The 18344-nt window shown below is 41.9% G+C and overlaps 3 protein-coding genes and 8 non-coding genes across 11 annotated transcripts in view; 2 read left to right on the top strand and 9 right to left on the bottom strand.

Annotated features, from left to right (window-relative positions):
- The window catches only part of Cep295 (centrosomal protein 295), a 62683-nt gene extending 59586 nt beyond the window's left edge, over nt 1-3097 (top strand). Inside the window, exons 24-30 of the mRNA XM_048345628.1 lie at nt 582-1198; nt 1978-2109; nt 2324-2390; nt 2468-2593; nt 2667-2763; nt 2836-2935; nt 3014-3097. Of these exons, the coding sequence (XP_048201585.1) occupies nt 582-1198; nt 1978-2109; nt 2324-2390; nt 2468-2593; nt 2667-2763; nt 2836-2935; nt 3014-3052 (1178 nt within the window). The 3' untranslated portion in view covers nt 3053-3097. The remainder of the gene's footprint in view (nt 1-581; nt 1199-1977; nt 2110-2323; nt 2391-2467; nt 2594-2666; nt 2764-2835; nt 2936-3013) is intronic.
- A 101-nt stretch (nt 3098-3198) lies between these two features.
- LOC125350937 lies at nt 3199-3331 on the bottom strand. The gene has a single exon (XR_007210846.1). It is a non-coding gene; the product is annotated as a small nucleolar RNA SNORA25 (small nucleolar RNA).
- A 351-nt stretch (nt 3332-3682) lies between these two features.
- On the bottom strand, nt 3683-3807 carry LOC125350942. Its single transcript, XR_007210850.1, has one exon. It is a non-coding gene; the product is annotated as a small nucleolar RNA SNORA32 (small nucleolar RNA).
- On the bottom strand, nt 3750-12401 carry Taf1d (TATA-box binding protein associated factor, RNA polymerase I subunit D). Its single transcript, XM_048345634.1, has 9 exons — nt 12341-12401; nt 11574-11955; nt 9305-9480; nt 8658-8709; nt 7303-8332; nt 6546-6809; nt 4911-4959; nt 4101-4395; nt 3750-3897 (listed from the first exon to the last, which is right to left on the bottom strand). Exons 1-5 carry the CDS (start codon nt 12358-12360, stop codon nt 8192-8194), a joined length of 771 nt encoding a protein of 256 aa, XP_048201591.1. The 5' UTR covers nt 12361-12401; the 3' UTR covers nt 3750-3897; nt 4101-4395; nt 4911-4959; nt 6546-6809; nt 7303-8191.
- LOC125350933 lies at nt 4151-4222 on the bottom strand. Its single transcript, XR_007210842.1, has one exon. It is a non-coding gene; the product is annotated as a small nucleolar RNA Z40 (small nucleolar RNA).
- On the bottom strand, nt 4708-4839 carry LOC125350941. The gene has a single exon (XR_007210849.1). It is a non-coding gene; the product is annotated as a small nucleolar RNA SNORA1 (small nucleolar RNA).
- On the bottom strand, nt 5034-5172 carry LOC125350934. Its single transcript, XR_007210843.1, has one exon. It is a non-coding gene; the product is annotated as a small nucleolar RNA SNORA8 (small nucleolar RNA).
- Nucleotides 6661-6731, bottom strand: LOC125350964. Its single transcript, XR_007210868.1, has one exon. It is a non-coding gene; the product is annotated as a small nucleolar RNA SNORD5 (small nucleolar RNA).
- LOC125350943 lies at nt 7083-7209 on the bottom strand. The gene has a single exon (XR_007210851.1). It is a non-coding gene; the product is annotated as a small nucleolar RNA SNORA18 (small nucleolar RNA).
- Nucleotides 7514-7644, bottom strand: LOC125350950. The gene has a single exon (XR_007210857.1). It is a non-coding gene; the product is annotated as a small nucleolar RNA SNORA40 (small nucleolar RNA).
- A 1320-nt stretch (nt 12402-13721) lies between the features above and the next one.
- The window catches only part of C4H11orf54 (chromosome 4 C11orf54 homolog), a 29311-nt gene continuing 24688 nt past the window's right edge, over nt 13722-18344 (top strand). Inside the window, exons 1-2 of the mRNA XM_048345632.1 lie at nt 13722-13757; nt 17837-17989. Coding sequence (XP_048201589.1) covers nt 17935-17989 — 55 coding nt within the window. The 5' untranslated portion in view covers nt 13722-13757; nt 17837-17934. The remainder of the gene's footprint in view (nt 13758-17836; nt 17990-18344) is intronic.

Raw genomic sequence — 18344 nt, forward strand, 5'->3', positions numbered from 1 at the left:
ACACACACTTACACACTTGAAGCTGGGCATTGATGGCTCATACAATAACTATAATCCTAGCTACTAAGGAGGCTGAGATCTGAGGATCAAGGTTCAGAACCAGCCCAGACAGACATATTTTGAGATTCTTACCCTAAGTAGCAAAAAGCTGGAAGTGAAAGTGTGGCTCAAGTAGTAGAGTTCCAACCCTGAGCAAAAAAGGTAAAAGCAAATGCATGGGAACACACATATGTATACACTTCATTTACATTATGACAATACTGAATTTCATTAGAAGCCCAAAAGTTGTTCCTGCCACTGAGTTTCTCTAACCACAAATTATGTATTTGTTAGATCAATGCATACATAGATATGTGCATTCTATTCTGTTTATTAAATATTCACTTCCATAGGGGAAAATCTGCATTGTATTGAATAATTTTTACTTAGAAACACTTGCAAATACATGAGGTACAGTTGTTTGGAAACCACTGTGTACATCGTTCATGTTTACTACATCCATCTTGACTCAAAATTGTAGGAGCCTTGCAATCTGTTGCAGAATATGTAAGACTGAGTTTTATTAAATTTTTTTAATGTAGGATCTGAAGAACCTTTTCAAAAGCTTCTGCCAGAAATTTCTTCCCAGGAGGGGAGCCAGCATGCCGATCTTCCAACTATTGTTAGCATTGAAGCAAGAGATTCTTCCCAAGGCATGGAAAATGAGAAATCTCCCTGTGAACAGGCTGAAATTCTACAGAATAAGAAAAGTGTTCATTTTCACCGTTGTGTAGGAGATTCTAGTTCAGCCTGCAGTTCATCTGATTTTAGTGTGTTTGATCAGTTGCGTGTACAGCACAGCACTCCATGTGGCTCCACCTCCAGTGAGTGCTCAATAAAACTAGAAAGTGAAGAGGGCAGGCTGGACTTCCAAGAATTGTCCAAAAGACAGATGGTCACAATATTACAAAGCCAAGAATTGAAAGATGATAAAAGGACAACTTGTAGGTCACCTATAAATCCCCATGTTGAAGACAGTGACTCACAGTTGCGTGTGAGAACAGTAGAGATGGGAACTTCAGTGCAGACACCTGAAGAGTATTTTGAAAAATCATGTAAGATCGAAACTCCAGAAGCCCTAAGCCTATCTCAACCAGCACTGTCAGAACCCCATAGAAGTCTAAGATCATTTTCATTCCAGAGCTCTATTCCAGTGTGGGTAAGAACTCCAATTAACAGAATTTAAATACCTTTTAAATATTAGAAGCATCAAAACTAATGGCTAATATTCCTGAAGCAAGCTGATAAAGCCCAATTTTTTTAATGTAAGAGATTTATCCTAAGATCCCTTTTCCAGTTCCCAACCTGTGGCTCAACTTGTGCTTTACGCCTATGCTTCATACATTGCATTCAACCTAGTGATTCCAGTTGTCAACAGCTTGATAGTTGCAGTCCTTTATGTGTATGAAGATCAGGTCAATGTCACCCACTCAATTGTTCACTCCTTCCCATTGATTTATATAGTTCATTCAATCCTTACTTAGTACACATTGGAGCACATCTGTGCTCTTCTTCCTGCCTCTCGCTTTGAGAACTAGCTCAGAACAACCTTTGCTGGGGTCATGAATGCACATTGTACCTGTAAAAACTGGCAATCTACCAGTAAGTCACATCCTAACTTCCAATACTTAATTGAAGACTTCCCTGCTTGTGCTAGCTTTTAATCTGATCTTTAGATCCCATTTGGGTCAGGCCCCTGAACTTCATTTTTGGTGGTTGTTGATCTCTGCCTCCTTAGCAGCTAGTAGGACTACAAGCCAACAGTGCCTAGTGTACAATTGTGAAACTTGCTCTAACTCCCCTTGGAAGTCCTGACTTCAGAAGACTACATATTGAAAACCATTTGTTCATAGTTTGTGACTGTTGCATTTCTCCCATCTATTGGTCTATAAAATATTGTATTTATGGACCAAAGGCTGTTTTCCTTATACTGTGCAGGAGACAGAATCTGGCCATGGCATCATGGAAGAGCCAGATCTTACTCTAGTAAGCAGCAGTGATATCAGTATTGCTGAGACCGATTTTGCAAACTTGACCATAGAAGAAAGGAATGAATCAAACTCTGTTCAGGTAAACTTAGTGACAAAACTTACATGGGTGACAGCTAATTTCCTTTAGTGGACCGGGAAATTAATGATTCAACTCTTGTAGAGGAGCTGCAGGTGGGGGATACTTTGTACAGGTGCTGGAGCAGGATTGAAGCCAAGGTTTGGGATATAAGGTTACATTCACAAACCAAAGGCAGGGTGTGATAGAAACAATTTCCAACCTTTTTTACAATTAGGTGAATGAATTTCTGCCTTTTATATCAGCAACAGAAGCCTCAGATTACACACCAACAGTTTCTACAGGTATGTATCCAACAGCCCAGGGAAAATGGGAGCTCATGGAAGATGCAATTTTAATGAAAACATTCCCCAAATTACAGCTATGCCTGAGACTTTACAAGCAGCATTTATGCAAGAAAAAGAATCATTTATGGCAAGATCCTACCAGAGGCAGAAAGAACTATCAAGCAAAACGCAAATCTCTGAAAATTCTCTGATTGGAACAGGTGAAGTACCATGGCTTCTTTCAGTCCATTGAAACAGCCCCCCCCAAGACAACTAATGCTTTTCTTTTCTCAGATTCAGCAGGTCATCACAAGGATGTGAATGATGTCAGGGTATGTCTTCCTGAAGACAGACAGAATGAACAAGCCATTATGCCAAGAAGGGTTAAAAGGTAGTTTTTGTTTATACTTACATGTAGTGATTTGTTTCAGCACTAGTTGTACTTCATACAAATTTCTTCCAGGTTATGCAATCAACTAGCTGAAGTCAAACAACAAAAGGAAGAAAAAGCAAAACAGGAAGTATATGCCCAAAACAGAGCAAAGGCTAAAGAGTTTCATAAGGTGAGCAGACACCAGCCCCCCCATGTTATCTCATGCTTGAGACAAACCACTAAACAACTTTATTCCCTCTCTCCACAGAAAACACTAGAGAAACTTCGAGCCAAAAATACATGCTGACACACAGTATTTCTTTTGAAGTCAATAAATTTTTATTTAATCATTTCCATGTGAATTTCTCTTGAAATCTAAGGCAGTCCTGAAAGAAAGTAAATAATAATTAATGTCTTGGGCATTTATGATTATTGCTTTTTCCAATTTTATTACAGTGTATCTCCTCTGGAAAACATAGCACTTAACATTGAGTGGCTATCACATCCTATGGAGACCTTCTATCTTTGGTCACAGCGTTAAGAGCTTTTGGTTTGAGAACCCAACAAGCCCTCTTTGAAATGACCACCATATATAGTATCTTTTCTCCTGTGTACATACACACCTTGAAAGAATTTAAGCCACAACTCTGCCCAGGAAAGTGTTGGTTGCTAGTCCAAATGGCCAGCAAAAAGCTTAAACTCAAGTGGAAAAAGCACCAGGTCCCAAGTTCAATCGATCTCCAGTGCCAGAACTGATTGGCCCTGCATAAAACAAAGAACTGTTATGTAGCTCCCCTAATTTAAATATTAGAAGCCAAGAGTTACAATGTGAAAAGCCTATTGCTTTTTGGGGTACTGATAGCCTACATGGTCCAAGTGTTCAATCTCCATGATCTTCCCTTACAATCACAGCAGAATAAAACAAGTAAGCTTAATAAAATGTTCCCAATAGGTTGACTGCTAACAAGGTAGCATATAAGATGAAAACCTAGTGGAAATTTCTCTATGGTCATGTCCACGGCAAACTAGAAACTGCATTCTATAAGCCTTGGTAATTGACCATTGCAATCTAAACAGTTTGCTTGCAGTTAAGAGAAAACTTACCTACCACAAATCTTCTATAATACTGATGACAACTTCAAAATTCAACATCTGTGAACAAAAGGACTTTCAAAATCAGGTGGCTAAAATTTAAAATACCCTTAACCTTAGTAACCAAAAGTTCATTTATTAACGAACTATTTGCATTCAATACCACATGGCACTGGGCAGAGGATGTGACAGGATGACTAGCCTTAACCCAGAAGAAAACTACCTATTAAGGACCCTGTCTCATTTAAAAAAATTGAACTTACTTTCTGATCTACCCTCAAGTCCAGAATTTGAAAGGTTAAGTTCCTTCTGTGGATGTTCAGAAAGGCAACTTCATTCAGCTCATTCAGAGCAGTTGAACATTTTGCCCATCATCATAACATGTCAGCCAAGTAAACATGATCTTTGTTCCTCTAATAGTCAGTGAAAAAAAATAAATTTGGCTGCAGTGAGATTGCTAACTAGTGCAGCAGTGCTACAGAGCATCACACAACTTAGGAGAAAAGATTCTTACCTGGTCTTTGAAATGACATTCCTCAAGCAAATTATTTGGCGATCCTAGAAAGATGAATTATAGAAAGCTCATGTTATAATTTTGTGCATTACTATTAATACGGATTGAAAATTCCTCATATCTTTTTTTTTTTTGCCAGTCCAGGGTGTTCAACTCAGGGCCTGAACACTGCCCCTGGTTTATTGACAAAGTGTTGTGCAAAGGCCTAGCTTCTTTTTGCTCAAAGCTAGCACTCTGCCACTTGAGCTGCACAGGATGCTGAGGAAGCCCAGGGCTTCATGTGTATGAGGCAAGCACTCTTGCCACTAGGCCTTGGATCCCCAGCCCATCACTGTATCTTTTGACCCATGAGCTTAAAATGTTACAGGTCTCATTGTCACCACTGCAATTCATTTACTGTGATGGAAGCACAACCTGTGTCTCAATTTTGCCCCTGTACCAATTTTGGACACTGATCAACAGTGCCCATTCTCATCTGGAATGAGGCTTTGTGCAAGTCCTTCCCAAGCTCTGCCTCTGTGTGCATGTCGTTATAGGGTAGGGATAGAAATTGCCTTACATTTTTAAGGTTAAGTCCAACTGCTTGATTTCAACAGCTAGCCACCTGCCTAGATAAAGAAAAGCATTTGCTGAGAAAAGCATTTACTGTATTATCAATATGAATTGTCAGAGAAGCTGTATATACTGTATCAATAGAAATACCAGGTTTACCATGGACAAATGCCAGGAAAACCAACGATGCCAGATATTGAATTTATATTGCACTGTCCTTTGAACACAACAGCAGGACATACTGCTGAGTGCAGATACCATGCAGTGCAATTATAATTGTGTTTCTACTCATGCTACTGAGAAAACTGAATGATTTTATACACAATTATTATTCCAACAATGTAATTAACATCTTACATAATCAAGCAAAATATCCAAGTATACTAACAAGAGTTGCCATAGAGGGCTGCAAGAGGCCTTTGATACAGGCCTGTAATCCTGATTAGCCAGGAGGCTGAAATTTGATGAGTAGGATAAGTCTGCGCCCTAAGTGGCTCCAAACTGTCAACCTTGAGCAAGAAAAAGTTCAGAAAGAACACTCAGGCCCCAAGTTGAATCCCAAAACTCACTTAAAGAAACAGGTTAGAGGGGCTGGGGATATGGCCTAGCTGCAAGCCTCGTATACATGAGGCCCCAGGTTCAATACAGAAAATGGCCAGAAGTGGCCCTGTGGCTCAAGTGGCAGTGCTAGCCTTGAGCAAAAAGCCAGGAACAGTGCTCAGTCCGAGTCCAAGGCCCAGGACTGGCCAGAAAAAAAAGAAACAGGTTAGAAATCTCATGATTTTTGCTGTTCTCACCTAGAAATTTTTTTTGAGCTAAAAAGCATATAGCCCATCCATCTGGTCTCTGCCTACACACTTACTGAAATTGCAGGCATGGACCAGCATGATGGTCAGCTCAGTTCCATCTCCTTGACTATATATATAGGTTATTCAGGACAAAATGCCTAACTTGCTTATAGCATATGTCTAATTTAAAAAAACAAAAACCTGAGACACCATTATCACCTGCCAGTCAGGGAAAATCAGCAATGAAACGGTTCAAATGGTAGAAGGTCAGCCTAAGTGAAAAAGCTATAAAGGAGAGCATATAGAGGCTGGGTTCAAGCCCAGTACTCTTGCACTATAAGAACTGCATAAAAAAAAAAGGCAGAATTGATGTTGTGCTGATGACTCACACTTTAATCATAGGCTCCTCAGGAAAAGCCCACTGGGGGTATGGCTCAAGTGATAAACATACCAGCCCAGCAAGCAAGTTGATGGATGGAAACAACTCCAAATCAGACAGCTACTCAAAAGTGGCTGCTAAGATTTTTAGATCTGAGGATAACCGTTCAAAGCCAGCCCAAGCTGGGACTGGTTCTCACCTGTAATCCTAGCTACTCATTAGACTGAATCTGAGGATCACGTTCAAAGCCAGCCTGGAAAGGAAAGGAAAGGAAAGACTCAAACATGAAACATATCTCCAATTAACCACTAGAAAACTCAAAGTGGCACTGTGACTCAAAGTGGTAAAGCACTGGGTCAGTGTCAAGAAGCAGAGTTAAAGCCCCATGACAACCAGAAAAGGGTTAGCCCAGGCAGTAAAGTCTGATTATTCTTTGCTTCAAGTTCTGTACAGTTAATATAAGTATTTCACTCACCCAGTTCTACGAGTCAGCGGCAAAGTAATTTCTCCTGAGAAAATATCAAAGAAAAGTTTAGGATGCTCTAGTTACAAAAATGGGAAGGTATTATACATTCAGAATGAATATTCAGCTCTGTCAGAATTAAGTTCCAGTTCATTCTGTATCATGCAGCAGTTGAACAGTTACATTCATCATTAGAACCAAAATGATATTCCTAAAAGATTTTATTGGCAATTAAAACTTACCTATATTGCAGGCAAGTCTTGGACATGCTAATACCTAAGTTAACAAAAAGAAATATAAGCCAGGTTCTTAGAAAACCAATTATCTGAAAATCATTGTTCCAAACCAGTTGCTGTTAGCAGGAATGCCTATGATACTCTTGCCTAAGAACTACCATAAAAGCAAGAAGTGGAGCTGAGGCTCACTACCCTGGAGAACAAAAACTCAGGGCCAGCAGAAATAAAATTTAAATATACAGAAGTGATATCACTAAGTGCATTTACATAAATTTACATATTCTGCCTTTATGTAAATGTAGGCAAGTACATTATCTGTCCTGCAGTTAACTTCCCACAGACACAAAATAGTACTGTGAATAAAGCAAACCACATATTTACTCTATGAGGCGTTTCCAACGATGTGTGGCCACAGATGCTCCATCGGGATAGACCTCAACTAAGTCTTTTTAAGTATTAAGTTGAAATTAACCAACTATCACAGCCCTGAGAACAAGCCCAAGTCATATCTCACATTACAATATTATACTTACTGTATGATCCATTCACAGTAAATTTATCTTCAACTCGAGACCTCAAGTTCTCAAGACAGAAGCCTTAAAAACAAAGCCACCTTCATGTTATCACATGAAAACTGAAATGCTTACTAAGTCTCAGAAGCATCAATTAGCTTTTATATCAACTTTATTCAGAGCCAACCTGTGTGAGTTAACAAAGCCCCACATTGCCAACTGTTGTAGGAATCATATTCCTTCTTAGATGTACCAAAATCTCATATTCAACAATGAGTTCTGGGTTGCAAAAGAGGATTTACTGTTTGCACCTGTCTGTAAGGCTTTGTTACACAACTAAACAAAGGCACACACACAAGTGCTCCAATACACATCAATACATATTTAGGAACAATGTTAATTACATTAGTTTAAAGGTATTACAGGTGAGACTCTATGGTGCCAGAGATTGAATTTAGGACCTTGAGTGAAATCACCAATGCATGGGGAACCTATTTAATTTTTCTAACAATGTCAAACATTCAACAAAGATCACTTTTCCCTTCACATACCCTCATTAATAAGTTGGTTACAGCTTGACATGGTGACTAACACCTACAGTTCTAACACTGAGGCACAAAGAGGAGTTATTTCAAGAAAATTAAAATCCCTTGTTTCAATAGTGCAGTAATACCTATAATCAGTAAAACAGCAGGACTACTACTTAGGGAAGAAATCCAACCCTTTCTTCAGTTTCCAATTTTAACCACTTTGTTCTCTTTCATATACTCCAGATGTTCTTATTCTTCTCCTTTGGATGTTCTTGATATATTCTTCATCCCAAGCTGGCTCATACATTCACATTTAACCTTCCTATGCAAAGTCATTCTTGCTGTAGTTTACCTTGTCATTCACATGTTTTGTCTCCTTTTCAGCCCAATCTCTTTTTTTTCCCATTAGTTTCTTTCCCCTTAGTTCTCTTCTTAGACAGTGTAACTTCTTTATTCGTTTGTTCTAAATCTGCCTTCCTTTTCTTTGGGAATTTAGAACTTATTATGAAACAATTGTGCTCCTACACAAAAAAAAAAATATCAGTGTAACTAAGCAGATGATTTTGTGACTTAGTGCTATTACTTGATTAAAAAAATCTAGCTACATCCAAGTGCAAAATTCCAAATTGTCTATGTATTTTCTCACTTTATAACAGTCCAAATGTACAAGTTCATAAAAATCCTTTCAGCCTCAGTGGCAGAATGCAAATGGAAAAATGTCCACATTATCATTGTCAACTATCCAAATATTTCCTTGTGTCCTACCTTAAATTTACTGAGCCTTACAAATTTCAATAGAATGTAACCAAAACTACTGTACTTCCCCAATTGAGATGAATCACTTACTACCAACTGGATATCACAATCAGGTTCATGATGTGCAGGCTCATCTTCACCTCTGTAACAAAAAGATGGATCACTTCAACAATGAAGTCTCTGAGCTCATTTATGTGCTCTATTGACAAGGCAATACTAGTGATGGTAAAAAAAAAATCCAACAGTAACACACAAATGGATACCTTGTGTTTTGAGCTCAGGCTCAAATGTATTTCCAATTGCTTATTACTCTAGCATTTACTAAGTATTAAAAACACTGGCTGGGAATATGGCTTAGTAGTAGAGTGCTTGCCTAGCATTCATGAAGCCCTGGATTTGATTCCTCAGTACCACATAATCCAAAAGCCAGAAATGACTCTGTGGCTCAAATGGTAGAGTGCTAGCCTTGAGCAAAAGCTCAAGGACATTGGGCTGGGAATGTGGCCTAGTGGTATGGCCTAGCATGCATGAAGCCCTGGATGATTACTCAGCACCACATAAATAGAAAAAGTCAGAAGTGGTGCTGTGGCTCAAGTGGTAGAATGCTAGACTTGAGCAAAAGAAGTCAGGGACAGTTCTCAGGCCCTGAGTTCAATCCCCAGGACAGGCAAAAAACAACAAAAAAAAACATTGATGGATCTAACCTATCAGCAGTTATTTTACACGATTCAACTTACATCGTTTCTTCAATAGGAGAAATGGATCCATCATCATCCAAATATTTGTATCTACGACTATCCAGATCTTCTTTTTCTAAATCTTCACCAGCATTCATTTGTTTCAATGATTCCTTAAGGTGGTGTTCATACTTCAGTTTTTCAATGTGGTTAAAGAACCCTCTTGCAATAGCTTGCTGTTAAAAATTGTCTTTCATTAGTCTAATCAACTAAGATGCTTTCCTTCATTATCAGCAGATACCCTATGTGCCTATAAAATGTATAACACCTTCCATCTGAATCTTGACTTAACCAGTCCCTGTTTCGGGATTCTGCATTATTCCTTGTAATGTATCAAGCATTAATTCTCTTGGGGGGGGGGGGGAATCACTGGTTCTAGTAAGGGATCGAGTATTAACAAGCATTCAAGTATTTGAATGAACTGGCTTCACTAAGATTACTGCAAATTAGCAAAACGTATACTCAGGTTGTATTTAAAAAGCCAAGGGCTAGGAATATGGTAGAGTACAAACATAGCATGTATGAAACCTGGGTCGATTCCTCAGTCCACATAAAGAGCTACTAGTGGCGCTGTGGCTTGGTGGTAGAGTGCTAGCCTTAAGGAAAAGCTCAGGCTTTGAATGCCATAAATTGTATAGTCTAACCTGTAATATCTCTAATATCCACTGAATAGGATAGTAAGACTGAACCAGAAATCCAAGTGCATTTTCCACTTAAAGATGTGCTTTACACAAAGTCAGCAAAAAACAGATTCATCATCCAGGCTTAGGTGGCACAAGGCCTAGCTAGTCTGGAGGCTGGCTGGGAATCTATTTGAAGCAAGACTGTGAAGTGAAGTGCTTGAGACACTTACCTCCCATTAGCCACTGAACAGCTTATTCAGTGAAGATGTAGTACAAATGGGAGAGCACTAGCCTGGATACAAAAGCTCAAGGGCAGTGCACAAGTAGACCTGACTTCATGCCCAAAAAAGGGAGAAGCATGACAGGATAGATCATACAAAAGAATTAGGGAGAAAATGGGTGAGAACAGAGAGGGAACATGGTAGGTGAATCTTTCCAATATACTGCAACTATGTATGAAAATAAGGGATCTCAATAGAAGCAATCAACCAGTAGGTTGAAGGGCAGAGGAAATGGAAAGGGCTTTCACTCTGCCTGGCCACTATACCTGAACTCTTTTGCTTAAGGCTAGTCCTCTACACCTAGAACCACAGCTCCACTTCTGGTCCTTCAGTGGTTAATTGGAGATGAGTGACAGGGACTTTCCTGCCCAAGCTGGCCTCAAATTTCAATCCTCAGATATCATCCTCCTGAGTAGCTAAGGACTACAGGTGTGAGCCACCAACACCTAGCTCTAAAACTCATACTTTAATTTTCATGTTTCATGACAGGAATATAGAGCAGGCTCTGTTGGAGAGTGGTACTGGTAGGAGATGGTAAATAAGCTGGTCCAGGAATGTGGCTTAGTGGTTAAGAGTGCTTACCTAATAGAAGCCATGAATTCGAATTCTCACTACCACACTAACAGAAAAAAACATAAGTGGCACTATGGCTCATGTGGTGGAGTACTAACCTTGAGCAAAAGCCCAGGGATAGTGCCCAGGCCAAGTTCAAGCCACAGGACTGGCCAAAAAAAAAAAGTTCAATGTTTTTCTGCCTATATGAAAATGTTATTGGGGGCTGGGAATATGGCCTAGTGGCAAGAGTGCTCGCCTCCTATACATGAAGCCCTGGGTTCGATTCCCCAGCACCACATATATAGAAAATGGCCAGAAGTGGCACTGTGGCTCAAGTGGCAGGGTGCTAGCCTTGAGCAAGAAGCCAGGGACAGTGCTCAGGCCCTGAGTCCAAGGCCCAGGACTGGAAAAAAAAAAAAAGGAAAATGTTATTGGGTACATTGTATACATGGGTGGAGATTGCATATGAAACGCCCTTTAACTCGTGTGCTAATAATTTTTCAGATATTTCAGAGTGTATTCCAGGTGCATTTTTTTTTTGGTGTGGATAACTTGGGATTGAACTCTTGGCCTTGTGCTTTTTCACTCAAGAGTGGGTGGTACTCTGTCACTTGAGGTACAGCCCACATCCAGCCTTTTGCTTGGCTGGTTAACATAATAGACTTCTACATGGGCTGGATTCAAAGCTAAATCTCAGAGTAGTTAGGATTGCAGGTGTGAGCCACCAGTGCTAGACTTCCAAGGATACCTTAGGACAATTCTGAGTCTTTTTTTGTCATCTATGTACATCAGTAAATAAAAAATACTTACCTCAAAGGTTAAAATTTTCCTCCATGGTAATGTTTTTTTCCCACTCTCAGTTTGCAAAAATTGAAACCTTGATCCTTTGTCTTTAATTTGTTTCTTATCTATCTGGGACCTTCTAGTGTTTTTTCTGCCTTTTGGTCTTCCTCGTGGTGTTAATTTTCGTTTATATTTCTTCTTTTTACGTTTCCGCTTCTTTTGCTTGAATCTTTCAAAAATAGCTTTTAAAGTCAATGGTCTTGGTTCTATGGATGAGTCACTTGAATCTGTTTGAACACTTTCAAGTGAATGAGTAAGAGTAGATTTTCTGATAAAGTCTACTTGCCTCCATTTAGGTGAAAGAGGAACACATTGTGTTTTAAATAAACTGCTTCCCGATGAAGAGTCGCTACAAGAAAAAAAAATTAAGTGAATGGCTGGTATACTGGAGAGGCAAATGTACACTTCCTCTACTTATATCTAACAATGGGCTCAAGATCAGCCAGAATGCTGCTTACCATCATACCCAAAATTGACCCTCTAGTAAAAATTACCTTATTTTCTGAAACAAGTTCCAGTGATCTATAGCAACCCCTAACCAGTGCACCTGACAAAACTGGGGCAATTTAGTCAGGAATACAATGTTGTTGTCTTTTTAAATAACTCAAAACTATACAAAGAGGTAAGCCAGCAAAGTCAGTGCTCTCTTAATTTGCAGAAATTGTATCTCCTGGTAATCAAACATCTCAAATATTTCAACTGAATAGTCATGTCTCCCATAAAAATCCATTTACCTTTCATTTTCAATTTCCATAGTTCTATCAGATGATATTCAGTCAAGAGAATCCATTTGATCTGCAATTGAAAAATTCAGTAAATGTAACATAGTGTCACTAAATAAATGCAAACATACAGCTAGTTACCTAACATGTAGAATCTAACTTTATTTCTGAAAACCCAGAACCTGCATTCTTGTGTTGGGGACGCGATCAGATACCCTGGTGTCCAATCTGGGGGTGGGAGCTGCATTCACAGGCTCTTCCCAGTTTTGCTCTCTAGGGTATACTCAAGATATTTCCAAGGAAGATAGAGTATGAGAAGCTTGACAAGCCACATAATATCACTTCATACAATGTTAATGTACATTAGTGAGCAAAATGTTTTCCAATGCCCAGGGAAATTACATCATGTATCATTTTTGTATTCCTGGTCTGGGATTACCACAACCCTCTTTGCCATGATGGATACCGTCTTTTCCCCAAGCTAGAATTTTAGATATACACCTTTTCTGTGCAACTGCTTATTCCATTTCATTATCACAAATCCCTCATCATACATGAGGGCTGGCATTTAAACGGAAACACACCCCATAATTAAGTACTCCAAGTCTAGCGAGATGACCAGAGCAGTAAGCTCATTGCTCTTTTGTTGTTCTTGCTGGTGCCCGTACCCAAGGCCTCGATTTTGTCCCTTCACTGATTTGCTCGAGGGCGGCGAGATCATCGAGCCCTCGCCCCTTCCCCCGCTTCTCTTCTGGCCGTTTACTGTTCACCTGAGCGCCAAGGACCGCGGTTCGAAGCCTGCAGGGACAGGAGGACCAGGACTCCAGCCAAACACTGAAAACTCGACCACGGGAGCAGAGGGCGGCTCGCGGCCCGGCGCCGTCCTGGGGCAGCGGCCGCGGGGCCGAGGCCTGGCCTTACCATCCGGAAAGCACCGGGCACGGAAGACGGGGCCCGCAACGGCCCCCAGGCAGCCCTGGACACCGGCCGCAAGTGACCTCCGCCACCCGCCTAACGGCCACACCGCGGCCCGATGCTTCCAACCCAAGGCGTGCGGGGCCGGGGGTGGAGCCGCGGCCCACCTCGCCCCTCACGCAGACCCGGTGCCGGCTGCGACCCGAGCCCCGGCCTCCACGCGGCCCCTCCATACCCGCTCACCACACGAAGCGGCTCCTACCTCCTCAGCTGCGCGGCGGGAAAGGGCTCGCGTGGTGCGCAGCCGCACTAAAACGCGGGCGAAGTCTCGCGGCGACACAGGCTGGCGAGACGGGGGTGGAGACGCAACCCGGAAATGCCTTCGGGACTCGCTGGGAGGTGGCGCGGGGGCAGGGCCGGCGGGGCGGGGCGGGGCCCACGGACGTCAGTTCCAGCGCGGTCTGCATTTCTCCCCGCCCAGCGCGGTGCGGCTCACGGATACACCTTGTGGCTGGTAGGCAGGCTTTGCGGAGCGGGGCGGGCGGGCTGGCCGGGAACCCGGGGGTGCGGGGGTTTCCTGAGGCCTCCCACGTGGCCTTCAAGCGGCGGGCGGAGGTGCGTACCCGCTCGCCTGCTCCCTTCTGGTCCGCCTCTGCCCTCTGGCGGGAAGCGCAGGCCCTTTGAAGTTCCTACCAGTAGTTGGAGCCTCTTTTTCCCAACAAAAAGTAGATTTTGTTGTTGGCTAAAAAAGAAAAAAGCGCCAGATACTGAGCAGTTCCAAACCAAGTGATCAGGATCCTGCCCGACGGCAGCAGTCACACCTGTAAACCTAGATACCTTCCCTAGAGTTCCAGAACAAAAGGCTTATTGTTTAAAAAGGAAAGCCTGGGGCCCGGGCGCACACCTGTGCTCCCAGCCACAGGCAAGGCCACACTGAGAGATCCTTTCTCCACTTCAGCAAAATGCTTAGACTTGAGACATGGCTCAGGTGTCAGTGGTGAGGGAACAAGTAGGAGGCCCAGAGTTCACATCTAAGGCTGATCGTGAGGCATCCCTACCACAATCTGAGTTATCCTATGCCCCAGTTCCAGTACCGTCTGCTTGACTCAGAAACTAACACAAGCACTCACGGACAGGTTCAGTACACAATGAAAACGCGAACCCCTTGCAGGAGATAAAGAGAAAGAAAAGTGACCTTGGAGACGCTAAAATAGCTGGTGTCCAGGTGCATGCATACCCTGGGCGGTGGGTGCATTCCCCAAGACCTCCAAACAGGATACTAAAATACAAGCTCTTCCCTGGCATTGCACTGACTGAAAGAACCTGCCCCAGCCATTCCAGAGGACCATGTGGAGATAGTCACAGGACAGGAAAAGGTTTATAAGGAGGTTTACTAGAGGGGCCATATTACTTATATAACTCTAGGGCTAAACCTAAAGGGGAAGTAGGTAGGTCTGAATGGTGAGTGGGAGTGGCCCATTATAGCTGTAGGACAAATAGTTTAGGTAGGGTGGATCTGGGGGTTAATGGGAAGGGCTGAGGACCTGAGGCAGGTAGGTAAGAGTCTAGCAAACTACTGCCTGGGCAGGCTTTGAACTGAGATCTGAGATCTGAGCCCTGAGTAGCTAGGATTACAGGCATGGGCCACCAGCGCCCAGCCCTGGTTTTTGTTCCCCTCCCTTGGCACAGTCACACATTCTGTGAAATCCAGCACCCCTGAGGTTCCACATGTGGGTCCATGAGAGTTCTGTTCTAACGGTGCCTTACAGAGCCTTACTAGAATGTGGTAGCAAGGTGCGGTAGAAGGCACAAGTACGTACCTCTTTATTCTTGTTCTGCTCCTGCTTAACTGACCTATGGGACTTCACTTAGACAAAACTGTTAGATTTTAAGTAGGCTAACTAATTAACTAATTAGAGACTAGCACGTGGTATTCAGGCAGGAGAGAAATTTAATTTCTGAACCACCAAGCCCAGCACAAGTTGGAGATGCAGGTGGCAGAAGGGATGGGGAGCTGCCCAGCCTGGGTTAAACTAGGGAAGCAGTGGAGAAAAGGTGTGGTCACATAGGATGGGATGTTACCAAAGAGCCTGGGAACCTCCCCTGGTCAGAAGGAAGACTGATGGGGCGGTCCAGGATGTGTCCTTAGAAGAGGCAGGGTTACTGCCTTCTGGTGTACAGTCACCTAGGTAAAGCAGGTGCTGGGCAGTCTTCCTGCATGGAAAATGGGGGGGGGTGGGAGGGGGGTTGCCTATGTGTAAGCTGTCAAGGGGCTCCTACAGGACCTTCCAGGAAGATCTAACAAAAACACAATTTCAAATAAAAAGTTCACTTGGTATGTTATCAGAGTAACTGAACCTAAAAACCACCAAGAAAAACTATTCATTTGTAAACTAAACTCAAAATTGGAATTTCAGAAGCTAATCATTCCATAGGTTTCCATTTCTATTAGTAATTTAAATTTTCTTTTGTAAATTTTCTTTTAAATTTTGTTTTTGTCTACACATTCACACACAGTGAGACCAAAGGAGGACACGCTTAGGGGAGGAACACAAAGGCAAAATGCCTATGTGCCTCTGACCATATAAAATAATATTTATTGAAGTTAACTCCAAAAAACCTGTTGTTTCTGAAATCTTTTTAAATTTTCATTTGTAAAAATAACATTGAAGTTTTGTTTTTTGTTTGGTTTCTTTTGCCAGTCTTGGAGCTTGAACTCAGGGCCTGAACACTGTCCTGGAGCTTCTTTTACTCAGGGCAACTACTTGAGCCACAGAGCCACTTCTAGCTCTTTCTGTTTATGTGGTACTGAGGAATCAAACCCAGGGCTTCATGCATGCGAGGCACGCAATCTACCGCAAAATCAAGTTTCAGCCGGGTGCCGGGGCCCAGTGGCTCACGCCTATAATCCTAGCTACTCAAGAGGCTGAGTTCTGAGTATCTCAGTTCAAAGCCAATCTTGGGCAGGAAAGTCCGTGAGACTCTTATCCCCAGTTAACCACAAGAAAACCAGAAGTGACACTGTGGCTGAAGTGGTAGAGCGCTAGCTTTGAGCTGAAGAGCTCAGGGACAGCACCCAGGCCCAGGGTTCAAGCTCCACAACCGACCCCACTCCCCTCAAAAAATCAAGTTTCTATTTAATTTGTGAAAGGAAACTACATTTTTAGCTTAAAAGTCAAGTAGAGTAAGAAATACAAATTACCTGTTTTAGAAATGATTATGTGTTTGTTGATTCATTTGCACATACACTATACAGTATAGTATAATAGGCATATCATTATATCTAGTACATACATTATACTATCTACAACCACTTAGACAATGTATGTGTGCATGTGTATCTGCTGGTACTGGGACTTGAATTGAGCTTCTGCATTCTTGCTCTGTTTTTTCACTCTTTCATTTGAGCCATGCCTCTGGTACAGGATGTTTTTGTTTTGTCTTTTGATGGTTAAGTAGAGGTAAGATTTTGTCTGCCCAAACTGGCACTGAACTTCTATCCTGCTATGTAGTAAGGATATCCAGCTAGACACTTATTCATAATCCTCAGAATTTTGCTTTAGGGGGCTGAGAATATGGCTAAGCAGTAGAGTCCTTGCCTTCCACCCATGAAGCCCTGGGTTCGATTCCTCAGCATTACATTTATAGAAAAAGCCAGAAGTGGGGCTGTGGCTCAAGAGATAGAGTGATATCCCCAGGACTGGCAAAAAAAAAAAAAAAAATTTGCTTCAAGACCTATTTTCTTTCCATTGGCCAGCCATTAGAAAATTAAGTTCAATGAAGGAAGGTAAGTAAACAGAAAAATGAATCATAGGTACCTTGTTGGCTTGGGAATTCTCTTTGGGTCTTTTTAAATGTTAACCATGTGAAATAACAAAGCCTGGTACTACTGAAGAGTCTAAGGATTGTGATTTGAAGCCAGCTAAAGCAGGAAAGTACCTGAGACTCTTATCTCCAATTCAACAGCAAAAAGCCAGAAAAAGTAGAGTGCTAGCCTAGCCTTAAGTAGTAAAGCTAAGGGTTAGTGCTCAGGTTTGAGTTTAGTACTGGCACTAGAGATAGATAGATACATAGATAAATAGATACATAGATAATATAACAGTGGTTGGGAATGTAGCTCTGTGGTAGAATGCTTTCCTAGCATGCATGAGGCCTGTATTTGATTCCCAGAGCAACAAAAAAAAGAGTAGTATTAGAAGAGGTCACTTGGGGGGCTGGGGATATGGCCTAGTTGCAAGAGTGCTTGCCTCGTATACATGAAGCCCTGGGTTCAATTCCCCAGCACCACATATACAGAAAATGTCCAGAAGTGGCTCAAGTGGCAGAGTGCTATCCTTGAGCAAAAAGAAGCCAATGACAGTGCTCAGGCCTTGAGTCCAAGCCCCAGGACTGGCCAAAAAAAAAAAAAAAGAAGAAGAGGTCACTTGGGCATTGCCCAGTTGAAATAGTAAGTGCTAGAACCTGTGATTGCCTTTCTGTGGGAACAGCAAAATCTGAATGTTCTTTGCTCTCTTTATGTAACTGAACTCTGAGGATAGAAAATGCCTTTTGCCCTCTTTATGGTTACATAACTCCTTAATTGTTCATTTTTAGAGCAGTGGCTGTTCTTGCTGATAGCACTGTGAACTCTCGTGATAACTTACCAACACCAGCATCATTTGTGCAACCTCCTGCCTGAAGAAGAAGGAAACATGGCTTGTATTGAGTTTTCTTTTCATGTGCCAAGTCTGGAGGAGCTTGCTGGAGGTAAAAATGATATTAACTTTGGATTTTTAAGATCTATATTAAGGTAAAAAAATGGAATGATTTTTAATGTATTTTACTCCTTACCTTGGTTGTTGAAATGGTACTTTTGATACAGAATTTTCCATTCCAGTATCTGTTCTGTACTGTTCTGGTCAATCATAGGGCTTGAACTCAGAGCCTGGGAGCTGTCCCTGAGCTCTTTGGCTCAAAGCTAATGCTCTACCACTTTGAGCCACAGCCCCACTTCTCAGTTTTCTGGTGGCTAATTGGAGATAAAAGTCTTACGGACCTTCCTGCCTAGTCTGGTTTTGAGCCTCAATCCTCAGTTCTCAGTCTCCTGAGTAACTAGGATTAC

Source organism: Perognathus longimembris, chromosome 4 (assembly GCF_023159225.1).
Source record: "Perognathus longimembris pacificus isolate PPM17 chromosome 4, ASM2315922v1, whole genome shotgun sequence".
In the NCBI taxonomy this organism is placed as follows: Eukaryota; Metazoa; Chordata; class Mammalia; order Rodentia; family Heteromyidae; genus Perognathus; species Perognathus longimembris.